At 40.8% G+C, this 12,817-nt stretch overlaps 1 protein-coding gene across 1 annotated transcript; it reads right to left on the bottom strand.

The window, feature by feature from the left end:
• Nucleotides 1–714: 714 nt before the first annotated feature.
• On the bottom strand, nt 715–12,792 carry morn5 (MORN repeat containing 5). The gene is made up of 5 exons (XM_070989422.1): nt 12,441–12,792; nt 12,149–12,296; nt 9,979–10,090; nt 9,586–9,717; nt 715–1,225 (listed from the first exon to the last, which is right to left on the bottom strand). The coding sequence occupies exons 1-5, from the start codon at nt 12,485–12,487 to the stop codon at nt 1,122–1,124; spliced, it is 543 nt and encodes a 180-aa protein (XP_070845523.1). The 5' UTR covers nt 12,488–12,792; the 3' UTR covers nt 715–1,121.
• Between the last annotated feature and the right edge of the window lie 25 nt (nt 12,793–12,817).

The following is a 12,817-nucleotide window of genomic DNA, read 5'->3' as shown; positions in this document are numbered from 1 at the left end:
AAGCAGGAAGGGTACATCATGGGAGAGTTTGCTCAAAGGACTGCTACCTTTAAAAGACTTGAATCTCAATAATTGTATTCATCTTTATCTTCTGAAATTACTTAAAGAATTGACGGTCTGTTGTACCCCAACATATTACCTGCGAAAGGCAGTTTATAGTGATTATGCGTTAGAGTAGGTGGGTCTTTAATGAGCATTTGACCCTCACACAGCAGAACTGTGCCCTGTTAACATTACCTGAACATTAGCAATAGATATAATTTAGAATACAGTTTCCGAGGCCATGCAAAGGTCATATCCTACAAATCCTATACACTTAGTCCTAAAATATGACTGATTATTGCACCTTTCATTGAAGCCTAAACATACAGTATAGATTATCTTATTCACTGACATGTAGGCTATGAATGTCATCTATTTTAAATATTATCTATAACTTTGCAGGAGCAGTCATTGTGAGGATTTGAATGCGCATGTAAGAGATTTAGCCCAGTAATCGTCCTATCTGATAAATACTGCATCAGAACTGTCCTAATGTCCATACTGTGAAAGGTGCCTGTGTGTGTGTTTCAGATAATTGTTTTGCCAAATAAAATGCATTTCATTCGTTGCACATGATGATGTTAAAACAAAAACAATTTTAAATGCACAACCTGTATTAGACCCTGTAAAATGGGATATTCAGTGATAAAGTAGAAACTGGTGGACCGACATCAGATGGAGGATTGAGGTTTATTTCATCTATCTGAATGAAAGACTGGATAAATACTGTCAATTCCGAGACTCTTTCCCTTTTAAAACATCTCTCTCACACACACACACACACACACACACACACACACACACACACACACACACACACACACACAACAGTACAAGGAAATGAAGATGCATGTACTGAAATGCAGTGTTAACTTCCACAAAATATACAGCAAGGAGGATTTAAAAGGAAGATAAGTCAAAACAAAAGAAGATACAACATAAACCACTTTTTGGGGATTTTCATTCATTAGACATATAATACAAGACAAAAAAAAAAAATAAAAATCAACATTTGCCATAGTTTCAATAGCCAATAGCTGCAAATAAAATACTACAAAGAGGAGTTTCAAAGAAATGTGTCAGTTGGTGTTGCTGGTCTCTGCAGGCCTGCTTGCAACGGAAGTCTCAACCTCATCCCAAGATTTCCGACAAGTCCGCACAATCCACACATGTTCGGAGTCATCTGTTGGAAAGATTTCGGTTGAAATTATTGAGACTTTTTCTTAATAGTATTAGAAACAACGTCTGGAGTAAAAGTAAATTGTTTTCCACGACCGTTTAACCTTCGATTCAATCAGAAAAAAAAATACAAACCGCAGATTAAAGGCTGCACAGTGAGGAGCTGCATTCATTTAGCTGAACTCATTTAAAGCGCTCAAATCAAATCTCTAATAAGCAGTAGCCTGCATAATCAAACCACAGGTCATTTTGTATGTGAGGCTGCGACAGTGAAGTGCCATTCAAGTCTCGGGTAAATTTGTCAAATCAAGATAAGCCTGACAATTAGGAGAAAATAACTTCTCAGAGCCACTTCAGACACCAATAAATAATACCCCCCCCCCCCCTTTCAAAAAAAAAAAAAAAAAAAAAAAAAAAAGGACGCCAATTTTTTTTAAAAACCTAAACGACTGCCAGGGGAGCTGAAAATAAACCAGTTTTTCATTGTTACAACTGAAACGAGTAGCTAATTGCAGGGGAAGTGAGCTGTCTCTGGAGCGCCCGCAGCTGCACGCACTTGAGCAGCTCGCGGGCCTCACCCGCAGGTTCCACGGCGCGCGGGGCTCCATTGTACAGAGGAGCAGGTCTGCGGCGCGTGGACTGATTGTGTGTAATTGCCAGCGATGGGCGTCAACACTAACAGCCACTTCAAGTATAAAACACCCTCCTCCTCTCTTTCTTCCCCTCTGTCTGTCGCTCCTACCTGTTCTGATCGGGAGGTCAATTGAACGTATCAGACACGCGGGCAGCTGCCACGCAAACACTTGCAGCAGTCTTTGTGAAGGTAATTATTGCGGCCTATACGTCGTTACGTTTAAACTGACCTCAATTAGCCACAAACCACAACCTGCCTTAATGATAATTATATTGGGGCATTTTCATATTTGCTGTAATTCTGTCCTCTTGAGATTGTATAGCAGCGTTTATCTCAGGATTTAAGTCATATGTAATTGGTACAGGTGGCTGGTATATTTAGGCAATTTCCTGCAATCTGAGGACAGCAGGACATTTTTGTGATTTGCCAGTTTTTGTGAGCCAGTGCATTTAACTTAGAGACCTAGCTAATAAATCTTTTAATTGTGTGTGATTTGGGATGTTGCAGGCAGACTAATAAAAACAAATAAATCTATATAGTTTTTTCAGAGAAGTAACACTCAAATTTGTAGGCATGCATCATCACCTTAATCTTCACTGAGGTGCAGCACACTACATGCACTTTTTGGCTGACAACATCTCGACTGTATCAACCTGCATGGATGACCTTTCTGCAGTGTACACAGGAGAGAGAGTGTGTGGAAGCGATAATGGCACCTTGTTAAAGTCTGTTGATCTTAATCCTTAAAATACACTCAGAGGGAAAAGTGTTTCCTTCCAGCCTAATGGCTGTGAGCACACACACGCACACGCACACACATAAACACACATACACACAAAGAAAGACACACTGGCTTAATTAGCAAAAGCAAAAATCAGCTTCCTTCTGCTACGGTGATTTGCATCAGAGATAACTGCATTCTGCTGGATTTGATGGCGAAATTGAGAGATAGCGTAGTATTCACAGAAACGGGAAAGCTATCACTCTCTGTGATGTCATCAAGAGACAAACTATGAACCTGGTCCACTGACAGTGACGGGGAGCTCGACTGTTGCCCTGTTAACACATAGCATTAACATGCATATTGGGTAATTCGATCACAAGTGGACACCTACAAGTACAGGTGTGAACACAGTCAAGCCACATTGAGGTCGCTGCAACCACATTTGGAGATGGTCTGACCCACATATGACAATATTCTTTTAGCAGTGTGTGAGCGAATGTGTCCACTCAATGGATGTCCTTTGCGAAACAACAACACGAAACCACAACAACATACATATGCACAAAATGTCTGTTCCAACTGATTTCACCACTGAACTAGGAACTGCAGTATCTCCAGAACCCCCTAAAAATAGACCAATTTTGAGAGTTGTTGAGTGAAGAGAAACTTAAACTTGGTGAAATTCTTAATCATTCATGCCTTCTTGTAAATTCTGCATTAAATGCAAGACATGAAGTTGTTTCTTTCCTCGTAAAAACACATTATGTCAGCTTGTTGCAGCATCGCTGTACCAGCCTGTCGGCTACCCCTTGTCTAATATGCAACAGCTGTTTAAACACAGTTTCAAATGATTTCACCATTTACACTAAATTTATGAATGAGAACATTTTATTGATGGGTAGTTTGTTTTTTTAGCTATGTATAAAAAACATGTTTGTCCCAGCAATATTCGTGTTTATTTGCATAATGAGATTCGATCACAAGCGGTCATTCGAGACTTTATGGAGATGCGTTCTAATGCCCGGTGTGAAGTGAGGTACTGAGAGCCGTCCACTTGTGCTCAGATCACCCAAGATGCATGTTAATGCAGGTGTAAACAGGGCCTTAGTGGGCTTATTCAAGGTCATATGTGCTAATATAAGCACATTTTGTGGTTTCCAAGTGGAGGCACCACAGTGAAATCAAACTTACCTAAATGTGAAAGCTCAAATAAACATTCAAATGTACATGCACAAGTCATCTGTCTCCAATTCACTGCAAACGGAGCAGCCCCCCGTTTTTGTGTCTTGGTGACATCACAGAAAACTGCAGCGGTTTTCCGTTTTTCAGCTTTGAAGGAGAGATAGTGATCTTAAAATTACTAATCCATCTGTCACAGCTCACAGGATTAACATGTGAATCCTGTTTTATGGTGAGTTTTTGTCCCAAAGTTGTATGAAAAATGAGAGTTTCAGGAAAGGCAGCGTGAGGATATGTTCCAGTCCCCAGGGCCCCAGCTGATTTTATCTGTCTGTGAAACACCTCGGCTGGACGGGGACAAAGGGAGGGGCTGCAGTTTGGTCACCAGAGGTGCTTTCCTTGGCAGTGGAATGTTTTCGGTGTGGAACTCTTTCTGTGCAGAGTTTCAAAGGGAAGCGGCTATTCCAGAAACAGGAAAGTGCTACAAACAATATGGCAACACATGGTCCCTGCTGGAGCTGCTGCCGCCTCCTGCACCGCTGCCCAGTGTTGCTGTCTGTTGCCAAGAGAGAATATACACAACTGACCGTGTGTGTGTGTGTGTGTGTGTGTGTGTGTGTGTGTGTGTGTGTGTGTGTGTGTGTGTGTGTGTGTGTGTGTGTGTGTGTGTGTGTGTGTGTGTGTGTGTGTGTGCATGCTTGTTTGTAATAACTGAACGCTCTCAATCAGTCAGTGGTGGAGATTTGATTGGACAGATGTGGTCTGTGCATCTTTCCCCCCATTCTTCTTTAATTACAGCTTTATAGTGTAATGCAAATGCTTTAGATTTTACCTCCAAACTTAAGTAACAATCTTCATCAGCAATGACAAATTAAGTCCAATTATGTGTCTGTGGAGGTTTAGGGCAAAGCGGGAAAAAATAGGCTTTTCAGAGTTGTTTGTTGATGTGATTTATCCTTCTGATGTAATCATTTCTTTGTGTTGCAGTCTGTTGGTTTTATTTACGTTTGGCTGGTTAACGATGACAGTGAGGTGACAGAAGTGGAAGCATGTGTTTTTGCAAATTAAAAACAAGTCAAATCACAATTCAAATCTCCCTTATTTAACATGAGTTGCGTAACCAGCAGTGTTTTGTGCTTTAAAATGTACGGAAGTGAAATACAGTTTGGTTTATTGTTTATCACGCATAAACACACAAATGCGTCAAACTTCGCCCTTGGAAGCCATCCCAATTATTCATCTTAGTTCAGTTTAATTCAGAAATGAAAAGATACCTGATGTCTGGCAGCACTGAGGTTTTGCTGTAAAATACAGTTCAGTGCACCACGCAACAAAAAAACATCCAAATTACCATCAGCTGCACAGGTCATCTTTAAAATGAGAAGGCAATGATGGATTAGTTTGCAAGCTCATGCCAGCTGCTATACGACTGAATAAGCAGTGTGAAGTGCACTGACATGTTGTCTGGTTCTTCCTGGGTTTATACACCTAGTGAGAGATGAGCTGAAGCAGATGAGAAACTGCAGTGTAACCCCTAATGACTAATTTCTGTGGTAGTGAAGCAGAGGTTGGATGCTCATGAAGAAGAACAGCCAGAAACAAAGTCTGTGATCCCTGAATGTTCATCTTTCACCACCTGCAATCACTCATCACACACTACAGTCACACACAGACTTTCCTTTCTTTCCATCTAGTGTATTGCAGAAGGTGATTTTGTATCCAAATGACCTGTCTTACTCCTGGCGTGTCTACCTTCCAATAGATGGTCCATAAAAACTATAAAGATCATCCAAACCAATCACTGCAATACTGGTTTGGACGATGATGAATGTGATGGATGTGACTCCCTGCCTCTCAAAGACTGTAAACTCTAATGAGCAGCTACTTAGACTTGGAATTGTAGACGTGAAACAAAGCATGATTCTGTGAGTGAATGGTATTTCCTTTGTTGAATTCAATTGGAAAAGAAATTTAAGGGATGATTTAGGAGGGAATTGTTTTTCAAGACAAGAAGACAGGAAGCATCAACCAGTGTCATCCCGGTGGGTTCATGTGTCAGTACAGGAAGACATTTAGCGTCATCTGTCGGTTAATAATACTTCTTGTGGAGTCATTTTGCTCAATGCTCATTGGTGACTCCTCTAATCCATGTGAATGCTTGCTGGTTGGTGCCCAAAACCAGTGAGCGAAGTGATATTTGGGAGGTGTTTTTGCAGGACTTGCTGAGTGTTTATTGATGTACAATGGTTTCTAAAGTGCTAAGCAGGTCATAAAGAGGGTTGGCCATTGCATTCTTGTTAGTATTGTTAGCCTTACATCTATTTGGCAAATACTTTCATCCCAGCTGACTTGCATTTGGGGCACAGTTTGGGGTTCAGTGTCTTGCCCGAGGATACCTCAACATGTGGAAAAAACCAGCAACCCTCAGGCCAACCTGCTCGAACACCTGAGCTACAACTACCTCTTGTGAAATCACAAATTATTAGGTTTTTTTTACAAGCTAATGTAAAGAAAAAGGATCAGTGTAGTACGGATCACTGTTGAGAATTAGTGTTTCAGCTTTCTTTTGAACCCTCTGGACACATCTGTGATGGAAAGCCCCCACTTGATGACACGTTTATGCTCACCAGCCTTCGTCCGTCCTCTATCATCCTACATTTCTACACGAAGCGCCGGCGTTCTGGACATGTCCCTCCATACATGCAGGAGTATCGGCAGCTTCTTGATGACAAGAAATCGGTCCAACTCCCAAAATAATCTTTAACCTCTTGGGGAATATTAGCAACAGATCCTATTGTTTTGCTAAGTTGGCTCTTTGCCAAGAATGAATGTTTGTCCAAGTTAGCAACAGTAACTAAGGAGGGCAGGGTTTTGCAATAGGTAGGTTTTGGGTGGTTTGGCCAGACAACAATGTTCATTTCAAGGGGGCAAATCATCTGCATTTTAAACCCATACCATATGCATAATATGCAACTTTTCGAGGCTTTGTCTTCACCAGCTCAGTTCCTCCTCGTTCTACATCCACCAGTTGTCACGGCTACATGGGGAGCTCCTTCCTTTTTCCTTGCTGCCCAAACGTCCCTTCAGGGAGGGTGGGCCTTCCCTGCGTCCCATCATCCTTGCAGTCCTCATCCTGGACGGAAGCCATGAGGCAATAAATTTTGTCTTCACACCCACTCTGACAAATGTGCCTTCACCTCCCAGGGTTGGAAAATAAATCCATACAGGATACAGAGGCATTCTTCTCAAGAATTGTATACCAAGACGAGAGGAGGAGCACATAGAGGCGTAAGTGGTGTATGTGATGTATCGCGCAAGCTACATGTACACAACACATCCCTCCACACGCCTGCACATAAACACTGCCATAAAAAGGCACACATCAATTTAACGGTTCCTGTTTGATTCTATATTTACTTTAAGTCCCCTTCACTCAGAAATATCTTTTCTCTTCTCGTTCCTACAGCTGAATGTTTGAACTACACTGTATAGAATGATGTATGTGCAGAGTTTGACAACAAAGGGCTGTTTTCACATTCATCTGCTGAAAGTAAAAAGTTTGCATCCATTGAAAATCCAGCCCCAATCCTGCCCCAATCTTCATCCTACACAGGTGTGATGCGGAAACGTGCACTGAGTATGGACTCATCAGTGAAATAGGAGACATCTCTTGTGAAGTAATTAAACTTTTAAAATGTCACATATTTGCATAATTATATATTCAGAATTTTTTAATGACAGAGAAGGATGTAATTTTAAGGATTTTAAAAAGATGATGGAACTTTTTTGCGGAAAAACCTGTCAGAAACATATCAGAAACATGTTATTAGTCAAAGTACATTGCTTTATATACATCTTAAAACATGTCTAGAGGGGATCCTTAAATCAAAACAGAGGATTGTTGGAAAGTGTTGTTCACTTCCTCTTTTTTTCATCTCCAAAAATTCTTTCCTTCTCATCCTCTCTTACTCCCTCTCTCATTCGTCTCTCTCTCTCCCTCACTCCACTGATCAATACCAGAGCTATAATGATGATGAACAACCGCATCAAGGAAAGAATCGCAAAACATATTTTTGTCATCTTACACATGCTGATGTCATCTGGCGAGGATGTGGATCTTCTCCTCTGTTTCCTTCTGCCTCTTCACATATGTAAATGAGATGTATGTGCTTGTGGAACTAATCTGTATTATGTTGCAAGTAGCTCATCTGAATACAACTATTCTGCCCAAAAATAAATTTTGACCATGGGGAGCTTGTGAGTCATACTTTAACTTCTGCCAGGAATCATATCTTGACACTTGTTTGCAAGCTTAAAAACAATCAAATTCACATAAAAACAGAACAGCGTCAGCAGAGTTTCAAGAGTCCTGCAAGATTGTACACCATCCTCATGCATGTATGTGCAGCACATGTCCACTAAAAATGGTAATGGCAAACGCCTTTGATGCAAGGCAACAAAACCGGGCTAAACTGTAGCAAGCCAAAAGCTATCGATTTAGAAACTGCATTCATAACCCGCTGTCTAATTCACAACATTGTCTAGTGATGTAAAATCATGGGAGACATGATGAGCAGAGGATGTCAGAATTTGGGAATTCCTATCTGGACACCTGACAGACCGCATTCACTTCAAATCAGGAGTTCCAAAACTGGGCACCGGTTCAGTGGAAAAATGTGTCTTGGATTTTCCACTTTTGACAAATAACAAAAGAAAAAAAAAACTTGAAATGACTGCAATAGCGTATGGAAGCATGCTTATCAGATGACTTGCAGCAATAATCTTCCATCAGAGAATCCAGGGATAATCCATTTAACGTCACTCCATAGGTTCATTGTTATCAAATCCTTCCCATATGGCCACACTGTATGCTTTCAGAGATGCCGTTATGAAAAAATGGGCAAAGACAAGGGGTCCTGCCTGAGACAAATTCAATACAAGAGCTTTGCGTAAGGTTCTTCCTGTGGCTTGTTCTCAGAAATGTTGTTGAAAAGTAGACATGATTTTACACAGAGCTACTATCTTGCATGACAAAGCAGCAACGATGACTCCCTCGGTGCTAATTTGGCTGATTGTATGGCTTTTAACATGTGAATCTTATCGAGGTATTGGAACTGGAACGGTTTGTTCAAGTATCTGTCACTGGCTTGACCATGGGTGCACAACAAAGCACACATTAATGCTGGCTCTGGAAACATACGTTAAATCAATAGCAGCAATGACTACTTGAATTTTGATCAATTACAAACAAGCAGCTCTGATTTAGGAAGTTACTATATAAGACTTTACAGAACAACAGACCGACAAGGTGCTTCCTTGGACACAAAACTTTGTGTACTGAATTCGAAATGGAAATTGTGTTTGCTCTTGACTTTAATCTTTCTCATTTTTCTGAGCACAACAGGCATAAAGATGCCGGGACATTACTAAACACTCAGATGGAGCCAATTTGGCATCAACTCAGTAGAAAAAACCTTGCACAAACTATAGGGAAATAAGCAGCGAGAAATGGAGGTAAGATTTTGATTATGATAGAAATGTCAGTCATCCTGAATCATATCTGGATTGTAGGCTACAGCAAATAATGCCCACGTTTGATCACCTGCCAGTAGGTACATGGTTCACAAAATATGTAAAGGTTGGAAGGTATCCATTATTCAGTAGCAAAGGATTATTATTCGAATAATCTAAATAATAATAATAATAAATAATATTATTCGAAAATATTATATCGAATGAAGGTAAGGGGCCACATCTCGAATAGGCCAGTCATTGGGAGTGTCACAGGGCTAGAACAGTAAAACTAACCGGATATTTTCAGTCTCACCTGCATTCCTGAGGAATCTGCCAATGTAGGAAGTGACGACTCTTGTACTGGGGTCATAAAAACCATCTCCACAATCGTAACATCCATCAGGAATAATGTGTGATGGATGCAGATCAGTTAGCTGAGATTCTCCTGTATGAACAAAACAGCTGTTCTGTATTGAATGGCAATTCTTCCTGTGACTTAAAACTCACATAGGCTTTACGAGACTTCAGTGCATGATAATGAGCAGCTTTTCTTAGTCTTGGTTTTCTGGTCAGTAAAAAGTATGCTTCCGTGTGTGTTTTAATTCTGGGTAAAAGTTCATTATAAATTCAATTATACTGTTTATTCAATGTAAATGCTGTGGGTGTGCTTGTCCGATAATACAAGAGCAAATAGATGAATTCCAACCTGCAGGTCTGAGTCCATGGCACCTCTCACTGTAGAAGCGCCTGTCGTAACCATTGCAGTAGTCCCAGTCTCTCTCCTGGTACTGCAGACCATCAGCAAAAGTGAAAGACCCCTTGTGAGGAAGCACAATGATGAAATCATCCTCGTTCTTTAGTCATACATTGTAAATGATCATTTAATCCAAATTAAAACAAAACGAAACCAAATGACTTTTCCAGTGACCTCTCATGTCTGGCCATGCAGATAGCTTTGATTTTAATCTTATCTTTTGTCATCTCCATACAACGGAGATTAATTTGTGCTCCCCAAAAAAGTGAAAAAATTACACTTTAAAAACTCAACAGCAGGACTAATGTTACACAAGATAATCCACAACCTCACTGTTGACAGGGTTCTCTGGGCCTCTCTCTTTGGCCAAAGTGGTTCTACTGAAAACTGTTGAAAGCAAGGTCTGAGGGTTATTCTACAGTACATGGTTCCTGGAAAGTTTTCAGTGCTTTAAACGCTGCAAAAGAATTTAAATTGTCTTTCACTGTCTTTTGGGTTAAGGCGGAAATCTTAGAGATAGATATCTCGAAACCTCAGCAGATAAAACCAAAGCTGTCTGCTCAGATATGTGCCACAAGGGGAAAAGTGGAAAAATATGACTTTTGGTGCTTTGGATGAACCAAGACACTGTGTGTGTTTGTCTGTGTGTGCATGCTTTTTTGAGGAATGATGCAGCTGTTCTGGGAATGAAAACATAAACATACACTGTTGAGCAATTTTGCAAAATTTGGCCACATAATAACATTTTCACTTCAATGTGAACAGCATTGTTCACAATCACGAGAATGGCATTAATCCTGATTTTATAACTAAATTTGTAATGACTGATGTTGTCTTCTCATTAGTCCCTTTTAGAGTAGACAGACAGACTGGTCATCACAGGGGAAGTGCAGCTTTAATTAATAACATTAACAATGCTGCATTCTTCAAAAATTACAGCTTTGTTTGCATCCGTGTGTACAACGATGATGCCATCATCTAAATTCCTGCATGCCCATTGTTGCTTGGCGGAATGAGGAACAACAACAACAACGAGAACAACAATGGCGCACAACTGGTCAGTTTAGGTTTGGTTAGCACTGCTAGGACGTGTGCCAGAAAGGTATTATTTGTGCTTACAAAGTTATTGCCAGCAAAGAAAAATAAGCTCACTACCATACACTGTATAAAACATGGACGCAGTCTGGAGGCTCCAGAAGCTCAGTGACAATGACCCTGGGTGTTGCCATCTTGGCTTCCATGAAGTTAAGCTAAGCTTTTAAGGCAAGGGGAAAATATCTGTATGCTTGCGGTCAAGGCCTCGGCTCCAGTCAAGTTTCCCATTAACCCATTAATTAGCGAGGCAGCATGGAATGCAGCCTTGATTAATGTTATTAATTACACCTGTGCTTTTCTTGCTGTGTCAAAATGTCTGCAGGAAGAAAGTTCTGTTAACCTGCAGCTGACACAGTTAGATGTTACTGTTAACTTCATCTTTGTCATTGCTGTGCCGTTTACTTCAAAGCGCTTTTTGATAAAGTTTTGAATTCTAACGTTTCTAATAAAACATTTATATTACTAGAATTATACGGTTTCTTATATGCCTACATTAACATACACAACCTTTTGGGATCACAACCCTTAAAAATGATTGTTTAATTTGGTTAAACTGTATGCTCTGGGTTTTCAATCCCCAGGCTGACAATGAATGTTTGAAGGGAGAGGTACAAGTACCAGATATAATTTCCAGGTGTTGAATTTCTGAGTTCATTGGATGGTTTAGGTCTGTTTTAAATGGAAGGAGATTTCTTTGGGATGGCATGGATGCAGGTGCAGGGGAGTCTGGGCTAGTTAGTCATGGGTTAGAGCTGCTATCATTTCAAATGAACCGCAACTGAAATGATGATAATAATTGGCGTGATCGCTGTTGTGGCCAAAGCCCATGAAAGACTGCACCAGAGAAGGACAGACTGACGCTTCAAGCAGGGAAAAAGGAGAGAAACCCAATAACTACGACAATAACGGTGAGTAATTGCTAAAAGGGACCAGATGTAATATCAACTATAACCAATGTGAAACACGCAGTCATGCATGTGGAGGCGTATATTCTGACATGCATGCAGGGACACACACACCTCCTCACCTGTTTCACTCTGCCGTTTTCCCAGGTGGCCTCATATTTACTTCCATTTGGAAAGTGCAGCACTCCTTTGCCATGAAACATCCCATCCTTCATCTCTCCCACATATTTCGTCTCTGTAGGAAAGGTATACTCTCCTTTTCCATCCATCCTGAAAGAGAGAAGAAGCCCCCACAGCTTTGTCAGCTTTTGTTCTTCATTGTAAGCTAGATAACTTGCATCGGCAGTGTCATTTGGTGAATTTCGTTGTTTATCCTGCTGTCTTTAGGGTCAGGAAACAGGCATATTGGTGTACCTGCCATTTTTTGCATCTCCTTTGTAACTGCTACCGATGAGCTCCATGAATACACTGAATTGCTAGTGCCCTTTCTTTTCAAAATAAACAGACAAGCATGAAGAACATGGATTTCACATCGACTGGCAAGACTGCACAACGGCCAACCGTAGCGTTACCATGGCAACATGGCAACAGAGCGCCACAGTGGAAAGCTACGTATTAAACTGCTCAGTGTGAAGAGCAATGGATACCTTTTCACAGCTGTAGCATTTTAACAATTTCTAAATGAAACCTGACAAAACAAGTGACTAATTCATTCAAGCTAAATTCTCTTTTACGGCTCCTCAGCTGCGCATGCGCATACAGCACTAACCTCGGTCGCGCTCTAAGCGCGT

This window comes from Chaetodon trifascialis, chromosome 20 (genome assembly GCF_039877785.1).
Source record: "Chaetodon trifascialis isolate fChaTrf1 chromosome 20, fChaTrf1.hap1, whole genome shotgun sequence".
In the NCBI taxonomy this organism is placed as follows: Eukaryota; Metazoa; Chordata; class Actinopteri; order Chaetodontiformes; family Chaetodontidae; genus Chaetodon; species Chaetodon trifascialis.
This window is presented reverse-complemented; position numbering and strand designations above follow the sequence as displayed.

Bases quoted from the DNA above. Each gene is read 5' to 3' on its own strand.
- morn5 (XM_070989422.1), bottom strand. From the start codon at position 12,487: ATGGAGCTCATCGGTAGCAGTTACAAAGGAGATGCAAAAAATGGCAG. The intron at 12,297-12,440 runs GTACACCAATAT...TCTCTCTTTCAG, and splicing joins GGAGATGCAAAAAATGGCAG to GATGGATGGAAAAGGAGAGT. The intron at 9,718-9,978 runs GTTGGAATTCAT...TTGTTCATACAG, and splicing joins CCATGGACTCAGACCTGCAG to GAGAATCTCAGCTAACTGAT.